This window comes from Dendrobium catenatum, unplaced genomic scaffold (assembly GCF_001605985.2).
Source record: "Dendrobium catenatum unplaced genomic scaffold, ASM160598v2 fragScaff_scaffold_583, whole genome shotgun sequence".
In the NCBI taxonomy this organism is placed as follows: domain Eukaryota; kingdom Viridiplantae; phylum Streptophyta; class Magnoliopsida; order Asparagales; family Orchidaceae; genus Dendrobium; species Dendrobium catenatum.
In genome coordinates, this window is record NW_021319045.1 from 13,501 (window position 1) to 35,941 (window position 22,441).

General features: G+C 34.0%; 1 protein-coding gene across 1 annotated transcript; it reads left to right on the forward strand.

The window, feature by feature from the left end:
- Positions 1 to 3,473: 3,473 nt before the first annotated feature.
- LOC110113747 (aspartyl protease family protein At5g10770-like) lies at positions 3,474 to 13,289 on the forward strand. The gene is made up of 5 exons (XM_028694850.1): positions 3,474 to 3,501; positions 3,562 to 3,758; positions 8,847 to 8,929; positions 9,035 to 9,045; positions 12,073 to 13,289. Exons 1-5 carry the CDS (start codon positions 3,474 to 3,476, stop codon positions 13,287 to 13,289), a joined length of 1,536 nt encoding a protein of 511 aa, XP_028550683.1.
- Positions 13,290 to 22,441: the final 9,152 nt, after the last annotated feature.

The following is a 22,441-nucleotide window of genomic DNA, read 5'->3' on the forward strand; positions in this document are numbered from 1 at the left end:
CAAACCGCACCTTAGACCATCGATTCAAGGCTTGTCTTGAGGTAAGTTTCACCAAAGAAGAGATCCTTTTTTGTTTGTAGGACCCAGCGACTCTCTGTATCCGGAGAAGGAGTGGAGAGTGAAATTGTTGATGAAGGGCTTCTCCGCCTAGCGTGGAGGCTAAAAGGAGAGACACTTTGTTTTAGTGGCAATCTTGGAGGGTGGCCTCCATGAGGTGGACGTAGGTCAAGCATTTGACACTAAACCACCTATAAATCAAGTGTGTTCTTTCATAGGATCTTCGCATATATCATTTCCGCACATTTGATTTATTTGTGGTGATAATTGGTTTTGATTTGAAGTTTTATCTTTGGCTTTAAAGTTATCCAAATTCACCTCTCTCATCTTTATTTATAGCTTTGAGCCAGTTCATAAGGGCTTAATATTTCTAACGACTTTCAAGTGGATCAGAGCGATTTTCCAAAAAGATAAGTTTTTAATAGCGAGAGAGTTTTTGATCCATGGCTAACTTGTTCTATCGTAATTATTGCGGAGGATATTCAATCACCAGAACCACCTTATTTGAAAATATGTCATTTGATTTTGGAAAACTCGCATGTCTATTTTCTGCATCAATTGATTTTGCATATGGCATATGATTTTAAACTAGTTATTCATCACCGTCCACCTATTATTAAGTGGAGTTAAATTGATATTCCTTTTAATCAATGGAATTTAGGAAGAACAACTGAATGCACTCAAATCCCACTCGCCAAAATCTTTTAAATTACTTTTTCCTTGTGCTTTATTCTGAAGATTTTTATGTTATGTATCCACAATGCACTACTGGTGGAAGTTTGGGATAAACTAACACACCATATAGAAGACTAGTGAAAATCAAGCAATCCAAGTTGATTTGTTAATGGCATGACTTTTGAATTATTTTCCATGAAAAATCTTTTGAATGATTCTTAGGCAATGTATACCCAGATTCATTCAAACTGTAATAACTCATTTGCAGGCTTTAGAAAAAGATTTTTAAATTTTGAAAAAGTTAACTAATTCTTTGTTGTCTACCTAGATAAGTATGATGCTAAGTAGTTTTCTATTGTGAATCAAAAGATTTGCAATGATATTCTATTGATATTTGATTGGCCTCAACTCATTGCATATGATCAAGGTTTGGGTCAAAAACTTTTGATAACAGGTGAAACGATGTTCTAAAGCTGAAAGATACAGAAATAGATAGCTTAAGGTTGTGACGAATGCAATAACTTGACAAGCAAATCACAAAGCTCACACAAAGCATAAGCAAAAGTTGAAAAAAAGGTAAAAGCGGTAAGGATGTCCATATTTTTTGTTCTAACGTTATTTTCTTTCCGATGTAGGAGCCCTGGACATATGAAAATACAGTGCCCTAAATTTAAGAATTATTCTTACTAAAGAAAAGGGCAAGGAGAAGCAAAATTTAAACTGGAAAAATAATTAAAGGCAAAAAATCTCAATGGGCAGATCTGGTTTTCTAAAGCAAACGGACCAGGAAAAAGAGATAATGGTTAAAAAAGCCTTTCGTGTTTTTGGTTGTGTTTGTCTTTATGTTTTTTTTTTGTTTTATTTATTTCTTTGAAAATTTTTTGTTTTTTTTGAAAAAGTTTTTTTTATTAACACAAAACATTCAACTCTTCTAAAATTGAAAAATCCTACTTCCTGTTTTTTTTTTAAAATCTTTGGTAATGTTGTTTTGACATTCTCTAAATAGTCATAAGAAAGATACACCCTCGTGTTTTTTATTGCGTCAAATCTCTATTTCCTAAAAAGAGGATATCCTACTTTGGAGTTTAAAATCTTTTTTCATCTTTTGAAATTGGTTTTTAAAAACTAAATTTTTAGCTCTTATATTTTATTTATCGCATAGGGACTTTTGCAAAGTTGTTGAATATAACTCATAGTTTTCTTATCAAGAATTTGCTTTATAAATAGGATGGATTTACTTTTATTTTTTTAAGAATTCAGGAAAGGTAGCATTTTAAAAAAAAAATGGCCAATGATGCCAAAATAAAAGATGCACAATGAACGCCAAATATTGAAAAAAATAGTACATAAAAGTGTAGTCAAAATCAAAATATGCACAAGAGCGGCCATTCAATTGACAAGAGGCCATAAAAACGAACTCACAAAACATTAATGCTTACCATTCTTGTTACTTCTTAAAAGCTTAAGAAAAAACCCTTGAATTCTTTTGATACTTGAATTGAAAAATCTTTGATTCCTGATTCCCAAAATTCCATGCAGTTCTTCTATTAGATATATTTTATGAAAGGCATTTGAAAAATATGTTTCTTTTCCTAATTTATTCATTGATTAGATATTGAAATAACAAGTTTTTTGAGGCCTTTTTATAGAAAAACTTGAGTTTGGATTATCAATCTGAATTCTAACATTTTAATGGGCTTGCGTTGTCAATCCAATTCTACTAAGTTTTTTATTAAACTAAGAAGGTAACTTTCCTCATTTTAAAATATTGTCAATTCACTAGATCAGGGAACATTTTTTTTTTTCTTTTGTTTCATTTTTGTTTTTTTGTGCCTCCTCTTTCCTTTTTGATAAGATGTCAAAGGGGGGAGAAACGTAGTGTTTAATTTTGTACTATTCCGTGGTTTGTATCTTAAAAAATTAAAAAAAAAAAATTTCTCCCTTTATTTTTTAAAAGAGTTATTCTAGTGAGGGGGAGATTAGGAGAGTATTTACTTTTTTTGAAAATTCAAATTGAAATATTTTGCCATCATCAAAAGGGGGAGATTGTTGCGGAATCTATGGTTTATGATTTTGATGTAGCAAAACATTCCTTATTTCTCTATAATTCCTTAATGTGCTAACGTTTCAGGTCCACACGATCACTGCAATCTGAAACCAGCTCAAGATTGGGTGACTAGGTGTGTGTCAAGTTTGTAATCTTTTATTTCTTCTTGAGTCTGTTGTATTTTGGTGTGGCAATCCTAATGATTGTAACTTGGAGAGTTTTCTGTTGGTTCCCTAAGATTTCCTTATTTTTAGTAAAATCGTCCGGGAAAGAATTTATATCGTCCCTGGATGATCTGACAAAGTAGAAACCCTAATAGGAGCATCCTCATTAAACAGCGCGTATTTATACAACACATCATCCTGGATGATTTGTAATCGGCCAGGACGATCGGCTCAATTCAGCAAAGAAATCTGCCCGCCATATCTACAATAGAAAATTCTTATTTTTGGATATTGGCCTGGTGGGATCGGCATGGACTATAAAATATCGTCTAGGACGATCCAGGACACATTTTTTCCAAAATTCTCAGGCAGAATTTGGAAGCAAATTAATGGGATTTGTCCGGGCCGATCGAAAGATCATCCGGGCGATTATACAATCGTCCAGCTTCATTTCAAGTGATATTCAGGCTATTTTCCTCATAATTTTAAAACTAATTGTCCAGATGATATGTCTATCGTCCTGGACGATAATGGCGGCAACTTACATTAATGAGCCTCGTTTTTTGAAGAGCTTCTATTTAAGCTATGGCAAGGCACTTTGTAAGTGTCTTTTGGCAGCCATTGTAGCTTCGTCTTTGTGGGGGAAAAACTTGAAGAAGAGAGCTTTAAAGGGAATAGAGAAAGGGTGGAGTTTGAGAGGGAGAAAAGATCCTGTGAGGGAAGGAACTTCAAGGGAGGTGGTGGGGGATTCCCCAACACGGTTTGCTCCGGCAAACCTCGCACCTAGTTCCATCGGATTCAATGCTTATCTCGAGGTAAGTTACAAGAAGAAGATCTCTTGGTGTCAAAAGGACCCCCACGACTCCGCCGCACCGGGGAAGGTGGAAGTGAATTTTTTTAGGCTTCTCCACCTAGCTGTGGAGGCCTAAAGGAGAGACACTTATTTTAGTGGGCAATACTTGGAGGGTGCCTCCAAAGGAGTGGGACTAGGTCAAGGTTTAACCGGAACCACTATAATCTGGTGTGTTTTTCTTTAATTACTTCCGCATTGATTTATTCTAGTGATATTGGTTTTGGTTTGAGTTTTTATCTTTGGCTTTAAAGTTTATCCAATTCACCTCTCTCTCTTTATTTAGCTTGGGCCAGTTCATGAGGGCTTAACATCCCTAACGAACTTTTAATTTCTAATAATCTCATGATTTGATCTTCCACAAGTAAGCAAAATATAAATTATTAAATAAATATTAGTGATCATTATAATAGTTTGTATGGAATATCATAATTGTCACAGTTTCTAGAGACTTTTTTTATGAGTTTGCGTGTATAATATATTTATTTTTATAAATTTCTAAAATGATTGGAGAATAACATCATCATATAATAAGTTCAACCACAAAGATAAATAAAATGACAATTGTAATGAATAAGGATTCTAAAACCCCAAAAACTAATTTACTCATGGGGTTAGTCCATATGAGGCTTATACAGAGACATTGCCTACTTTGAAAACCCTCTGCTCCTTCCCGTTCGACTAGAGTTTCTCTAGCTCCTTATGGCTCGGGCCGCTCTATTTGTGGGTCTTTCATTTACTTACTTTCCTGAAAATCTCATGGAGCTTCACTAAAGTGGTTCCAGGGAGTTCGTCTGCGGGGCCATGGCTCCATCTTAAGGGATGTCTTTTCCTATGTTTTCTTTTCATTTTTTCTAATGGTGCCTAGTTTTCATGGTGGCCAACCGGTTGTTGGATCTCATTGACATTCACTATTTTCTTCATCATTACACTTAAAAAATTTCTTACTTATCAAAATAATCATTAGTTACGTTGATATTGACTACTCTTTCAACTCTATCTAATTACTAACAGAGGATTTGTTAAATATTGGGTTTATATTGTTATTAGTGAATTTTAATTATTATAAACCTAAATGAACATGTAAAATAAATTTTTGGGTAAATATCTATAAAGTCTAATATCTCGGTCGATGTTGCGATTGTATATTTTTATATTGGATCAAGTCATGTTGACTCCTGCCATATCAAGGAGAAGGATTGGACTTGAACTTAAGGTTATTTCTGGCCCCGCACAACATCCTTATATGTCAAAAGTGTAACATACTCATTGGGGCCCATGAGGGTTTTTAGGGGATAATTTTATAATTATCCCTTGAACCTTGTCAACACAATCTAACCATTGACAGAGGATTGGGTTCATTGCAAGTTTTTATGCTTTTATTTAATTGTTTGATGGTTTGAGCAGTGTCGACTCCTATCTACCTATATAGAAGGATCAGGCTCAAACTTGGTTTCATAATTTGACCAATGCAATATCCCTAGATATCATGTGTGTACCTATTACATGCTCATTAGGTCCCATGCAGGCATTTAGGGGACATTTTCAAAATATTTGACACTAATCAGCATTGCGGGGAATTATCATTTTTATACAATGTTAGATTTGGAAGCTCGTATACGCCATATGATCGTTATAGTGATATTATAGATTTGGTGGCATGACATCATACTATGGGTTGCTCATTACTGTTTACAGGTAGATTATCGTGCACAAACAATTCTCCTACTATTGCATGAGGATGCTACAATTTACTGCAACTCCCTTATATTTTTCTTATGCATGGCATGCTGGATGTTTGATGAATCTTCTACAATCGTTATGGCAGCTTGTAGGTTTGTTTTCATTTGTTGTAGTATTTGATTTTTTCAGTACATCCTCTTCTAGTGCCTGTAGGAAGGTAGATGTATTCATTCATAGAATCATCACATTCATCATATGTCAACCACCACAATTTAAAGATGTTGTTATCAATTGTTATTCTATCAAATCTACTGACAGATGATGCATCATATGTGCGTATGTGTTCATGGGGGTCTATGATACTTACAACACTCTAACATTGCTGCTTACATATAAGCTGCATCAACTGTGGTTATTTTAAGTACAACACTACATTCATTACAAGCCTTCTTACTTGGACATGTTGGTGAGAATACTACCATATAATTTGTGTACCAACTGTCACCACTTTTAGGAGAATTAATATAACAACTTATGAACTATTGTTGACTGCTAGTGAGTTATGTCCACTATGCTTATCTTTTCATTAGAGTTTGCAAGAAGCCTTTCCTATTGACAACACACCAATCGTCATTGCTTATGAAGTAGATTGAAATTTTCATTTTTTATATTTTGTTGGTTGTTGGGTGTGTGATGATCATCACCCATTTCTCTATATGCTTTGGTTGACAAATTGCTAACTTCCTTGCATATCAACCTTCAAAGTTCATTGATATCGATATTATTTTCTCATATGTTAAATAGCATATGTCGTAGGAATGCCACTACTTTTATTTTGCATCCTTCATGCTCTGTTTGTGAGCAAATCCCTACATATTCTCATGTTGTCATCCATATGTGGCTCGTTATATGCACGACTGATCTCCTACAACGATTCATAGGACCTTATATGTATTACAAACATGTTGTCCTCTGCTTGCAGGTTGTCTGTTAATTGGATTGTAAGTTGAGATCAACAACATGGAGACTATTGTATTCCGTACACATCTTTGTTATCGCTTACTAGCAAACATCTTTGTTATCTCTTACAAGAAATCTATTTTATACACCATATACCTTTTGTTATGCCACTAGATGATTTATAAATGAAATTTCCATCACTTCCTTCTAGCAATTGCATATTACCTAATATACTTGCCATATTCATTGAAAGTTTCCATTGGTATATGTCAACTTGCATTGAATGTGGGAGGATCTCACGCCAACTTGCACTTGTTTGTAAATTTCTTGCAATTGTGTCAAACACAAGTTTCTCATTTGCTCATTGATATTCATCATAAGGCCTTCATTATTAGAATCTTCGAGTTACTTGTTTTTATTTTTAGATTGATTAATTGAGTGTCATGAGTCATCTTGTTTTCACTATTCATTATACATGTGCACTTGAGAGCTTGATCACCAATGGCCGTTTGCTTCGTATGGTTAATTTTTATGGATTTGCAAATTACAAATTTTTTATTTTAAATATCAAGTTTAATTTCCTGTTCTTATTTAATTTATGTTCTCTATTCTTAGTTTAAAATCAAGTCCAGGTACAATCACATGCTTTTCTTTTATTTAATTTCAGGTCCTCAACATTTGCTATAAATTTTTGCATCCTCCACTATTTAGGAGAAATTTTTGGAGTCTTAGCCTCCCACCACGCTTGATAAAAGTGTGAACGATATGTGTCGGGTCACACCGAGGCCATAAATTTTTAATCCCTTTATGCTATGAGAGTGTGTAAGGGTCTTCGAGGTAATTGTTTGAAATGTGCAATTCTTTTCCCGCCACGCTACGTGAGTGCTTAAGGGTACTTAGAAGATTCCACACCACGCTATGATAGAATGTATAGGGCCTACTCTTCATTGCAAATACCGTAGAAAGTTCTCATACCACCACGATAGAGAAAAGTATATATAGACGATTTTCCTGAGCACCATAAACGTAGAATGCAGTATTTAAGATTAGAATGTTATACCCTTGCGAGGGTAGGTGTCGACGACTATGAAGATAAACTCAAAAATTTTTCTCTTTCTGTTTCCCTTTTTTATATCATATATCATGGTGGTGGAGATAAGCTTGGGTTGGGGAAAATAGGCGGCTTGGAGGTTTTAAATTTAGTGGATTGGTGCCAAGAATGCAACTTGAGGCTAATCGACGAATAAAAGATACATGGGGCTCTTGGATCAGAACGCTATTCCGGGAGTCGGAAGAAGTTTAGCTAGAGGGCCCTATCGTGAACTGGAAAGAAATGAAGAAGAGAAGGTTGGGGCTTGAGTGTTAGACACCGAGCTTGGTTTGAGGTCGGTAACTGCAACTTCAGCGAGCGGAGGCAGGAGGATTCAAATGAGAGAAGGGAAGAAGTTGTAATAAAGGTTGGCATCGTCATGGATATAGCAGCTTCAATATATGATAAGAGGTAGAGTCGACATATAGAAATGGACTTGGCTAGTAGGATTTGAGCATATAAGGATGAAGAGGGCAAGGGACTTGTAGGCGACATGGGCCTACATTGAGAGAAAATATCCTGTCCAAAGTCTGGAGGTAACTCTATGTCTGGAATCCGATAAGATTGTGACAGCTGTATTGTATTGTGGATATTCATTTTTGTTCCACAATTTAATGTTTTCTTGTTAGCCTGTCCGATCCGGCCCAAAAATTTAAATTGGTGCTCTTTTTTTAAATAAAATACCTACAATAGTGCTCAAATATTTGTGTTTTTTTTTTTTTGTAGAATAAAATCTTTGGTGCCTAACGAGAAAAAAATAAAGAGAATTAGATAATGAAGATGGAGATTAGTTTGGAGGACCTCGCATTCTCTTAAGAGCCATTGGAAAAGAAGAGAAAGCTCAAGAGTGAAGGTGATTTTACTTACATAATCACTTCTTTTTAATGTTTATGAGAGAATATACGCTTAATGTTTTAATGAGCTTAGTTTTTTAATAGAAAAATCTATCTTAAAGGCAAATACAATAGAATTGTGTTAATCTTTAAGGCATATGAAGTTCTCAAACAAGCTCAAATACTTGAACGATGAATTTATAAAGTTTACAAAAAAGATTTATGTAAAATGATATGTGATGTAATTATTCTCTCAGAAGTAATTATTATTCCTTTTTCTCTTTCGTTTATGTGATGTTTCGTATTAAACGCATGCTCTGTAAAATTTTATATGGCATATAATTGTTTAGTATTGCTCATTGAAGAATAAAGAAAAGCTCATTTTCTGCTTTCGTTTATGTAATATTTTGTTCTTTTAAATATTGTGTACTATCGTGTATCAGTGGGTATTTCTCAGTACTTCTAGGTACATGCTCTATACTACTAGGTACATGTTCAGTATGCTAGGTTTATGTTTGGTACTAATAGGTATATGCTCAGAACTACTAGATACATGCTCGATACTGCTAGGTACGTACTTGTTATGGCTAAGTACCACTTGGTGCATGCTAGGTAGTGCTAGGTATGGCTCAGGTACTACTCGGAACATACTCTGTACATGCTCATTACAACTAGGTACATGCTTGGTACTGCTAGGTACATGCTCGTTATCACTAGGTACATGCTCGATACTACTAGTTACATGATCGTTATCGTTAAGTACCACTAAGTAGCACTAGGTACATACTATAAACATGTTTGGTACTACTAGGTACATGCTCCATACTACTAGGTAAATGTTCAGTACCACTTGGTACATACTCGGTACTGCTTGGTACATGCTCGGTACTACTAGGTACATGCTCGATATAACTTGGTACATACTAGGTACTGCTCAGTATCTCTCTAGTAATGAATGTGCATACAACAATGAATGATAAATAGTTGTCACTACTGACTTTTGGTACATGCTCGGTACCGCTAGGTATCGCTTGGTACTGCTGGTCATACATAATGTTTCTCCACCTGTGCATTCCCATAATGATTATTTTTCTATAAAAGAAAACTTTGTTGTTCAGCGACCTGAACTAACCATCTCTTAGAATGTATTGTTTAATGATCATTAATCCCTAATGAAATAGATGTAGTAGTGGTACCGAAAACCATATTTCTTACATCTTAATCAATATGATTGGTACATAATGGTATTGAAAATCATTTTTCCCTTAATATCAATTCAATGTTTATGTTGATGAACTCTCACTACCAATGCTCGGTACTAGTCGATACCTTGTCGATGCCGCTCAATAAGCAATACTAAATAACTGTATATTTCTTAATTAGATTTCTCTCATCTGAATGAATATGACTGCTATTTTTCCCTTAATATCAATTCAATGTTTATATCAATGATCGCCCAGTACTAATGTTCTTTATCACTTGGTACCCAAACTTGGTACCGCTCGGTACTACTAGGTACTGGTTGGTATCTCTCTACAGTGCCCGATATCATGCTCAGTCCACTCATTACTAGTCGGTACTTGTCAATACTTCTCCACAACCTAGCAGTACTAAATGACATCAAATGCCCATTATGTGTACCGAGAATCAGTGCTGAGAAGCTAGGACATATAAATAAGTTGAGAAAGCTTTCAAGTTTTTATAATACATATTTGTGAAAAAGATGAGAAAGGTTTAAAATGAATAAAATTATCATTGAAAATTATTAAGTGCAAATGACTTCGCTTTTACTATTGTAAATCACTGAGTATAAATAACTTACAAACTTTGAAAACAAATAGATCTTTAAAATTACTCTTACAATAAAAATTTATTCTGAGCATGTACCCAGGGGACGTTGCCCCCTTGGACCCCTACCAGGGGGCACTGCCCCCCTCAAAACCCCCAATTTATTCCTTAAATGTACAGAAAAAAAACTATCATTCATGCAACAAGTTCTTCTTTCAACTTCAACTATTCCTCCTCCTCTTCCTATGTGTTTATAGAGCAACATCTTCATAAGCTTTTCTTCCTCCGAACCACTCATCATCTTCATGAGTTTTTCCTCCTTTCTTTTTTCTTGGCATCTATTAAAATACATATTGAGATGAAATCCTAAAAATTATGAAAGTTTTAAGGTATTTCATTTAAAAAAAGAGCACCAATTCAAAATCCTAAATTCGAACATGAATATTTTGGGCCTAGTCTGTCGGCTGGAAAGAAAGTAATAAATAATGAATTGAAAATTAATATCCTTGTGTACAAGCCAAGTGTTATAATTTTATTAGAGTCTTGACATAGACCTACCTCCGAACTCCGCACAGAATAAACTCTCCTACATTCATGCCATTTATGGGGGTATATGACACAAGCGTAGTGACAATGGATTCGATTTGAGTAGAGAGATTTGGGCAGAGCATAATTAATGATTTTACCCATTATTCATTATATTTTACTATTTTATTGTATTAGAATGATCAACAAAGAGGATGGGCTTATATGATATAACTTGTCCTGACAATTGGATCTTTTTTATATGTTTAGTTGATTTAGTAAATTAATAATGATTGATTTCTTATATATTGAAATGATCAATTCTTTTATGATAATATTTAATTATAGTGTAATGTGAAATTTGGAGAAAATGATTTGTTTGTTGAGTTACTTTCATTTCTTAATTTCACCTGATCATTATTACATGCCAATTGTTGAACTACTGAACAATCTTTTGACTTTATTCCTCTGTTAATTATGTAAGCACATACATTGGAATAGAAGGAAGAAATCTATATTCTCTTTTTTGAAATATTTTGCCCTCATTTTATTTTATCAAAGTATAAAAAATATATTATTTTTCACTAATATAATTAATAATTAGAATTACTTATAGGGATAAAATTAATTATTATTTTTTATCACAAAAAATAAAATTAAAATTTTGGTAATACAAATTTTATATTTAAATTTTTATTCACATGCACGTGGAATAAAACTAATTATCCCAAATATGGACTACAATTTATTCTATTGGAAAATTATCATAAATATTTTAAGTTTGTGAATTGCACCAAGTGCCATAATAAATTCTATTTACATTTAGACTTTTCTCACATAAATTGGCACTTTGGTTTTAAGTGAAGTTTCCCTTCACAAGATTCCTAATAACAATAGATTACATTCTAAACTATATTCCTAATAACCCCATTATGCACAATAATCCATCGCCTATAAAGCCCCACCTCCACTTGGCTTACTCCTCCAAATTATGCTAAGAAGAGCTTCAAAGTTCTATTCTCATGGCGACTTCTTCTTCTCTACTCTCCTGTTATATTCTTCTCAATATCTTCTTCTATTTGCTTCTAATAGAGAATAATTTTCTAGTATTAGCGCGAGAGCTTGGCGGAGAACACCATGTCATTGACGTCAAGTCATTGTTGCCGAGCAACTCCTGCTCCATGCCTGATAAAAGTTTGTGAGAAATTTAAATAATTTCTTAATACTTTATTTGAGACTTTTTTTCATACATTAATTAGAATAAAAAAAAATTATGTAGTGATTAAGCCGATTTGATAAATATAACAAGATTAAATGCGATGCAAAAGCAAAAAAAGAAAAAAAAAAAAAAAAAAAAAAAACTTAATGCATATATTAATTAGCTGTTCCAATTATAACAGGCACGAGCCCTTCCAGGTTCAACTTGGTCCAATGGCACAGCCTATGCTCATCTCAAGAGGGGCAGGACAAGCCATCCGATCTGGAGCTTCTCAATAGGGAAAAAGCCCATGTTGACTACATCCAACGTCGGGCGACCAACACCAACACTAGCCTCAACTCTGTTGGTGGTTCTCTTTATGCACAAGTTCCAGCAAACATCGATACTTATCTTGGTATAAGCTACTATATTGTCAACATAGGCCTAGGAACCCCTGCCAAGTCCTTCTCACTTATGCTTGACACCGGTAGTGATATTACTTGGATCCAATGTATCCCTTGTGTTCACTGCTACACCCAAAAAAACCCATTTTATAACCCTACCCAGTCCTCCACCTTCACCAACATCCCATGCAACACAAACTATTGTACCCAACTCAAACGATTTGGTTGCTCCTCTAACTCCACCTGTCTCTATGAGACAAGATATGCTGACTTTAGTAGTAGTAATGGCTCTTTCATTCAAGACACCTTGACATTCTCCTCTGATACTATACACAACTTTCGCTTTGGCTGTGGACATAATAACACTGGATATTTTGGACAAGCAGATGGGTTATTAGGCCTCGGTCGGGGGGTTGTTTCAATTATTTCTCAAACAACTCAATTATATAATAATATATTCTCATATTGTCTACCATCAGGGACCAATCGAAATGGATATCTCGAATTAGGTAGATATGTCCCTGGTGTGAAGTATACACCGATGCTAACCTTCCCAAACATGCCATCCTTCTACTTCCTCAAGCTCATTGCCATTTCTATTGGGAATGCAAGGATCAACCTTTTACCTGCTAGAACTATGTTGGACTCTGGCACAACATTTACCTACCTTCCACCCTCTGCCTACTCTATCCTCCGTAGTATTTTTCGAACAAAAATGAATAAATACTCGATGGCGCCACCGCTATACAACCTCGACACTTGCTATGACCTCACTGGTCACTCAGTGGTGGACGTTCCAGAGATTGGGTTGATATATGATGGCGAAGTTACAGCTTTCTTAGATGCCTCGGGGATACTTTACATGACAAATTTATCTCAAGCATGCTTTACCTTCGCTGCAAATGATGATGAGAATGAGGTTACGATCATTGGTAATGTGCAACAACGCAGGTTCAAGATAGTCTATGATATGTGGAACTTAAAAATTGGCTTTGGGAGTAATGGTTGTAGCTAGTGATGAATCAATCGAGTTGAATGTAGTTAGAATGTAATGTGGATCGATCGATTGGGTTTAATGCAATTTTTTGATGTAGCTAGAATTAATAGGTTTCTTCATGTTGGTTATAAAATCAAGCCGTGTGGGACAATAAATGTAATCATTATAAAAGTTCAATGGTATCCAAATTTTATGAAATAATTAAATACCAAATGAAGGCAATTTTATATGAGTTTATGAAAACCATTAAGATCTCCTTAATTTATTTATAATTATGGAGGAATAATGACATCAATTGTTGGAGGTTTAAATTTTTATTATCAGAGGTAAAATGCCATCTTTCTTCATAGAAGAGCTTATAATTAAAAAAAATGAAGACTGATTGTTGTGATGAATTTTTTTCAGTGTTAAACCCTTTAAAAGTAAAATCATCGCATGTTTTCTTTTTTGTTATGTTATGTAAATGGAAGCATTTAAGGCTTGTGACCCATTGGTCCGTACAACCTAACACCTTATAGCTTTGATACACCCAAACCCATATTCCTTAAATATGATGACATTTAGCTAATTTTGGCAACTCACATACCGATCACTTAACAACCTTAGAACACAAGAACTCTGGTTAAAAATTTTAAACAATGAGAAAGATGGTACAATAAAGAAATTTTAGATGAGAAAGTTTTTGAAGAAAAGTTCAGGTAGAAGAGATTCTTTCATGTAAAGCAACATGTACAATGATATTTGTTATAGTGTTTATATATATAAATGTGCAGCTTAGTACAGGTGAATGGCTAGGATGAAATTAGTTTGTTATTATCTAACTATAATCAGCATAAGGATGAGTTGTTTTTAATTGCCAAAGCTTCCAAAAGATCAATGAAAGTGGCAAAATGATCCATTATGTGATTTACATTTTATTAATTTTAAAGAATTTTTTTTCCTAAATATTACGCACCAACACTAAACATTTTTGACTCAGCCACTATCTACATGCATCATGTATGTGTATGGTCATCCAAAATTATTTTAAGATTTACAGACCAATGTTCATCCATAAAAAGAAATTCTAATCTCTAGCTCAAGCTTTAGTGAGGGGAAATTATTAGGTTCGGTCTCCGGACGCATCTATACGTCCGGAATCCAATAGTATGATTCCACATTACTACTCGACTACCCGACGAACCTGCTCGATTTATTTATCATGTAGTTTTCCATTTACCTTTTACCACTCAGGTTTGCTGAACAGAACTGGGTTCCCTACAAAAATTTAAAAAAGGTTGTTCTTTTTTATTCTATTTTATGAGAAATTGGTAGTTTTTCTAAATTAGGGTTTAGGGTAATTTCTTAGAAGAGCTCCAAGAAGAGAAGCGAGGAGGACAAATCAAAAAAGGAAATCTCTGTGGATGACTTAGAATCGTTCAAGGAGATGGAACAGACCAAAGATGTAAAGGAAGAAATGTCAGAGTGGACAATGAAACAAATGTCTAGGATTTTTATCGTAAGTTATAAACTGAGAATATATTTTAGCAAGAGATCTTATGAATGTAGAGTTAATGTTTATAGTAGTATTAAAGTTGAGAAAATTCCATGTATTGCTTCTCGGTGCCCAGTGGTGGTATTAGCTCAGTATTTTTTGATCCACAGCTCTGCTCTCGATAATTTTTTGTCCATGGTACTGAGTGGTACAGAGAGGTACTGAGCAAAATATCGAGTACCGAGAAAGATGTAGAGTGAAGTACCAAGCGATACCTAGTAGAATTCTGAGTACTGAAAAAGTTGTCGAGTGAAGAATCGAGAGGTACAGAGTAGAATACCGAGTACCAAGAAACATGCAGAGTAAAGTATTGAGTAGTACTGAGAAGAATACCGAGCACTGAGAATAAATATAGAGAGAAATTCCGAGCAGAATATCGAGTACCGAGAAAAAAATACATAAAGAGGTACCAACTTGTACAACTAACTGATTGTTTATTGCTAACATTAAAATTGTTTTCACATTTGGGAAAGATGTTTATTGAAGTGAGAAGGAAGTATATTACATGTATTGCAATTATGCTCATAACATCGGATTCAGTGTTTGGAAGAACCATCATGGTTTCTGGCCAAATTCAAGGAAAATTAAATCAAAGGACTTTGTATATATGAAAGATAGATTTAAGAAGGGCATTGACTTGAATTCCAATTCAAAACATCGAAGAGCAAACACTAGAACTGAGTGTCTAGCTATGGTTAGATCTTTAGTAAGTCAAGATGGAGTTTGGAAGGTTCAAAAATACATTGGGAGCCACAATCATGAGTTATCTAGGCTTGAAGATCAACATTTGCTTAGATCATGTAAGAACATCAATGATGATAAGGCCCGAGTTCTTAAATCCATGACATAAGCTGGGATACCAGTAGCTGATGTATTTACGTATCTACACGATGAAGTAGGTGGTGAAGGAAATATAGGATTTTTTAAGAGGGAATATATAACTTTATTCAAAAGGAGCGAAAATCAAAGATTGAGAATGGGGACACGAATGCCCTTATTGAATTATTTATAGAACGACTAATTTATGATAACATGTTTGCATGAGATGTACAAACTAACGAGAATGATAGATTATTGATTTTTTTGGGTAGATGGTTTAGGGAGGATAGATTATTACTGTTTTGTTGATTTGATTAATTTTTATAGCAGCTATAGTCTTAACAAATATAATTTAGCTTGTACCCCAATTGTTGGAATAATTAATCATTAGCAGAATATTCTTTTAGCAGTTGCTTTTTTATCGGAGGAGACTATTGAATCGTTTACCTGGTTATTTAAAACATTTTTATGAATAATGGGTGATAAACTTCCCTTAAAAATATTTATTGATTAGTACCAAGCAATGGCCAGGGCGATTGAAATTGCATTTCCCCAAACATGACATAGGTTGTGCCAATGACATGTAAGCAAGAAGGCTCCATCCAAGATTTGGTGCTATAATCTCAATAATAGAGTTAGAGGGATTTTTCATAAGTGTTTAATAAGTGTGATCTTGAAGAAGAGTTCGAGAAATCCTTGGTTGAATTGATTAATGAAGGAGACCTCCAAAGCCATGAATTGTTGAAAGATATATATAAAATAAGAAATAAGTGGTCAACATCATTTAATAAGAATTGTTTTAACCTACGCATTCTTTCTACACATCATAACGAGTCCACCAACAATATATATCACGGCATTTCCAAGGAAACAAGTTTTATAACTAAATGTTTTTTGGGGTTAGAAAAGCTGATGATGAGTGGGTGTCAAAATGAATATGATGAAGATTTTATATGCAGCCAGTCTGACATAGTTCCTATAGTTAAAAGTCGCTAAAAATTGAAACAAACTGCAAATTTTTACACAATGAAATTAAATTCTATTTTTGAGGAGTTCTTAAAGGGTGTTTCTATATGCGCTTAGATCATGCATCTAATGTTGGATTCATATTTTTTTTGTGAAAGTTGATAGAAAATATTAGACTTCTCATTGGACGATTCACTTTAATTCAATAGAAGGTACAATTAAATGCAGCTATGTGAAGTTCAGTATGATGGGATAACTTTGTTCTCATTGTATGAGAGTTATCAGACAATTAAATATTGTTAGAATTCTTTCATAGTACCACTTGCCTCGATGGTTAACTAGAGCTAGGAAAGATTTTTTCTGGATAGGTCACAGGAATTGGAAAGAAAGTGAGCCAAACATAGGAGGGTGATATTGCTATGATATTTAGAAATCATGTAAGCAGATTTTCATATCAAGTTAGCACACAAGCACAGGGGAATGAAGATGCTGAATAGTATATGTTGTTAGTAATGATCGAGATGGCTAAAAATGTTGACTTCATCATTGTAGGAAAGAAGAAAAACAAGCCATTTATTCACCAGAGAGCAACTGGGGGACTTAAGAATGTTAAAGTTCCCTTAGAAGTGCAATCCTAAAAACATTTCTAATGCAAGATTGAAGATTCACTAGGAGATAAGAAAAAGTAAGAAAAAGAAATATTTAGAACAAGGCCCTCAAACCACAGAACAGTGTTCAGTCACAAAAGAACCTACAATAAAGCTGCCTTTAACACAAAAACTAGAATGCTTGATAGATGGGTTCATTAATGGTTGACCAAGCACACAACCATCATCTGAATATACATGAATGACGAAGGGAATTATTGATGTAGAGAAGAATGTGTGATATGGTACATTTATATTTCAAATATTTCCTTGAACAATGTATTAATGATTTTATTTTCTATATCTTTTTAACAATTTGGCATGTTAGTTTTCAATGTAAATTTCCATAAGTTGTTACTGCTTGGTACACTTGATATTGGTCTTTAAACTCAGTATTTATCTTTACTACTTTGTAAAGTTGGTACTTAGTACTTATCGGTATTTGGTATTTCTCGGTATTACTTGGTACCCTCAGTACTGGTCTTTAAACTATGTCTTTCTCGGTACAACTCGGTACACTAGGTACTTGGTATTTTTTTCGTAGTACTCGATACACTCAGTACTATGCTTTACACTCAGTACACTCACTGCTCAGTATCTTAATGCTTGGTACCTTAACGCTATTTCTATTGGGTACTACTCAGTACACTAGGTACTTAGTATTTTTCAGTACTACTTGATAAACTTGATACTGTGCTTTACACTCGGGTACACTCATTTCTCATTATCTTAATGCTCCGTACCTAAATGCTATATATATTGGGTAGATGTTGCATGTAAGATATTCATATTGAGACTGATGGGTGGTTGCAACAAGTAGTTTATGAGAACATTTTTGCTAAATCACCTACTACATCATCTTCTCTGTGAACTTCAGATAAAATTTTGAGTGTTATTAGTAACAATCTTGTATGTTCTACAAACTGTGTTGACGGGAAATTAATTTACATCTTGTTATGCGAATTGAAGTATTCATGAACATTGAAACAATTACAATGCATGAAAAAATTTCAGAATCTCTCGATGGTCTACTTAAAATGCTAGCAAGGGATAATAAAGTATACATATGTTTTCTAAATTATTGGAACGAGTGTTGTGATATTGAACTTCTAATTTCGCATAGAGAAGGTAATTTCCTAAATGCCAATGGTTAGAAATGCATCGAGAAAATGTTCTTTTTTTAGAATTATCACCTTATGGGTAGTCCTAACTTTCTTCAGATGTGATATCATAAGCTCTGATGTGAATTAGGAGTAGCTACTGGAAATAAGTCATTATCAACTTGTGATTCAAAAAATTGTATTATGTGTCATCCTTGGGACCTAGTTGAGGATGCCTTCATTGTTGAATTATATAAGTAACTTTTAAAACAAAGGCCTTATGGTAAGTGGAAGTTCTTAAACCTAGCTAGATGGTAAGATATACAATTTGAGTGGATGACATGTTTTGGTTATTGTCCCTTACAAAGTTAACTCCAATAACATATTCGTCAATTACTGAAGGAGCAGTAGTATTTGTTTTTTTTTGGGAACCCAGCTATGTACACGGAAGTAATGTATAATTTTGGGATGAACAAGCAATGACTGTATAGATAAATATTTAACTATTTATAATTTATATCCTTTCATTTTAAGGTAAGACAAAACAATGTGAAAGAGAATTCAGCTCGGAATTTTGATATGCTATCTTGCCAATTTTTTTGGTCCTCCCATATAACACCTTGAGGTTGCACAACTGCTTCCATATATTTATAGATGAACATTCCGTAGTCGATACTATTTTTTTTGGTAGGGGCATCTATAACTGACCTGATCGACCATTGTCTGATGTCATTATCATCAAAGACCTTTTGTGTTTCTTCATAAAAATGTCTAATTTGCATATAATTTAAACAACATTGTATGAGATGGGTAGAGAATGATAAATATGGTGGATTAGAAAATTTATTAAATGTTTCATATTACTTCAGGTATTATGGCAATATGAGTCACTTTGGGTAAAGAATTGTAGAACTTCAAGACTTTTTAATCAAATTTCTTATAAGGGAGAGAATTTTGTAAAAGTGATCTCTCTACCTCAATTATTTGTTCAAATGTTTTCAATAGCTGCAAAATGTTGTTTGTTAAATGGAGATCATACCTACATTAATAGCACATCTCGAATGAATACATGTACATCATCAAGTTTATCAAATAATTCAGTTACTTCTTTCTCAATGTATATTATGTGGTTGTCCCACCGAGCAAAATAAAGTTGTAAATGCTCATCCATTGGTATTTGTATTTTTATATGTTCTAGGAACAAAATCTGCAATCATAACAAACAATTCTTTAGCGAATTAATTATATTCGTAGAATGGCTAACCATTAATGGTGGTCAAATCAAATTATAATTAAACTCACAATTAGAATTATTACAAAACCATTAATATATCCTAGGTGGATGCCATTCGTATGTATCATGGCAATCAAATCAAATTCTTCGACAAGGAAATTCCTTATGGTTAATGGCCAATTGTAAGTTAAGAAATCTTCAGCATGGTCTGCAACTATCAAGATACTTGAAGGTTCCCTGACGTTCACAAGGGGAAAAAGTAGTTTGGACAAGAAAATTTTATGAAATGCTGCGAAAGATCATGTATTGGGGTTGACTCCTTCAAACTATGAATTTCATGTCTAATATCATTGGAAGTTATACCACTTAACCAGCCACCCCCTACCACAAATTTTGTACCCCTGTTGGGTTGTCCAATGATGAGAGCTACCTCATCAGAAGTGAAAGGTAACTTCTTTCCTTTGATTACGAAGCACTGCTTTCTGAAATTCTACTTGGTCAGCAACATATAAACAAGAGGAACATTCTGACGGAAAGCAGTCAATAAGAAGAAGTGATGAAGGTGCAACAACCTCAAAACATCAACAATTTATTGTCCAAATGTATTTATCAAATGATCACAAACTTGTCTAAACATAGAAGCTCTGCTCATGAAATTAATCTTTGGAAAATATCCCTGCATTTTTTGTAATTTCCAATAACTATTTAGAGAGAATTAGATAAAAATATACCACTCGGTACCATGCCGAGTATGGTACGGAGTAATACCGAGCGCACAAAATCAAAAAAATAGACAAATATTTAGAGAAGATCGAGCAGAATAGTGGATAAAAAAATACCGCTTGGTACCATGCAAAGTATCGAGCAATACCAAGCGATATTAAATGAATACCCTACAAAAGTATTTAGAGAAATACCTAGCGGAACACTAGATAAAAAAATAAAACTCAGTACCATGCAGAGTATTGAGTACAATACCGAGCAATATTAAATGAATACCCTAGACAAGTATTAGAGAAATATCAAGTGAAACACCAGATAAAAAAATACCGCTCGTTACTATGCAGAGTACTAAGTATGATACCGAGGGGTACCAAACAAACAAAATGAGACAAGAATATTAGTTAAAAAAAACTGCTGGGTAACATGTAGAGTTTCGAGTATGCTACCGAGCAGTACTGAGTACACAAAATGAATACCCTAGATAAGTATTTAGAGAAATACGGTGTTAAGTATCGAGAATTTCCATTTCATGCTTGGTACAAAAATACAAAACCCTAAACTGACTTAGAAAACCCTAAAAATTAATTCCATTGTGTGACAAATCCCTAAAAAGTACCGACTGTAGTATCGAGCATGGTTCCGAGCTAAGAAAATTTACAAAAAACACTTCAATGCAAGCAAGAAATTACGGACCTTCAGTATGGCTTCAGCAATGATAGCGAGGATGAAAAAATGATTTCCAAATAAAGATGAGCAGCCGCTTAAGAGAGTGGGAGCAAGGTCAACTGAAAGGGCGCGAGTTTTAATTTGCAATGTTTCAGGAAAAAAGTAATAAAAGAATGAATTTTTACCTTTGGTCGGGGTTGGGTTGTCGGGCCGAACTATAATTAGAAAAGTACGCGCTAAATTAATCGAGTGGGTTCGTTGGGTCATCGGGTCATAATGTGGCATCATCCTATTGGATTCTAAATGTAAATAAGGGTCAAGTGACTGAACCCAATAATTTCCCTTCAGGGAGTGGGGCCTAAGGCGTCGACATTGAAGCCCTTTCCAAAGTTTCTTTATGAAATTTTGCACTTCATCTAATCAATGATATAATTAGATATGTTCCGTACACATTAAGCTTTTATAGTAAAATAAAAGGGTGAATCAAGGGAGCATGAGCAAAGTAATACTCTCACTTGAAATATTTTTTAAGATTTTATTTATCATATAATTCCAATTATACAAATAGAAATTTTCTATTAAAAAAATTAATTTATGAACCCTCTAAAATTTAAGAATTTTAAATTATAAATAGATGTTGAAGAAATATTCATAACATTTTTAAAATAATTAATTTGTGTGTATGATTAAAAAAATTACAACTCTGACACTATCAAAGAGAAACTCTATATCACCAATAAGCTATCTACGATATTGATTTGGAGCAGCGTTATGATACCATTGCACTAATTTCATTCTTCGATGGATGTCTACTCATCGAAGGCTACTTGGACTAAGAATGTGCCACTGAGACCTTCCTTGAGTACATGGAGGTTGAACCGGACAAACAAGTGAAGTATGTCACTTCTCGGTTGAGAGATGTTGCTAGTGCTTGGTGGGCACAATTGCTACATATGAAACACAGAGAAGGGAAATGGAAAATTTGGAGTTGGTATAAGATGAAATAGCTTTTGAGGGCTCATTTTTGTCCCACTGATTTTGAGCAAATACTTTACATGAAGTAAAAGCAATATGTGCAAAGGGCTCATTCTGTAAGTGGATATATAGAAGAATTATATTGGTTGAGTGCATGAAACTATCTCAATGAATCCCATATTCCAATAATTGCATGATATATTAGGGGCCAAAAAGACATCTTATACAAAAAAAATGGAATTGAGCTCGGTGTGGTAAATAATACAATAAATAAAAGAAAATATTAGTCAATTTCATATATAGATGTATTAAAGATATTCTCTTTCATCTAGGGGTAATATCTTTTGAGGACCGTCATCATGATCTTTAATATTCCATGATGAGCCTCCTAAGCATAGTTTGGAGATCATATCATTACTTCAACAACCTTGATAATTCAATAAGTACTCTACCTGCTGACTTTGTGTATTTGTTTTTTAGAGAAATATATCTTCAATCAATTCACT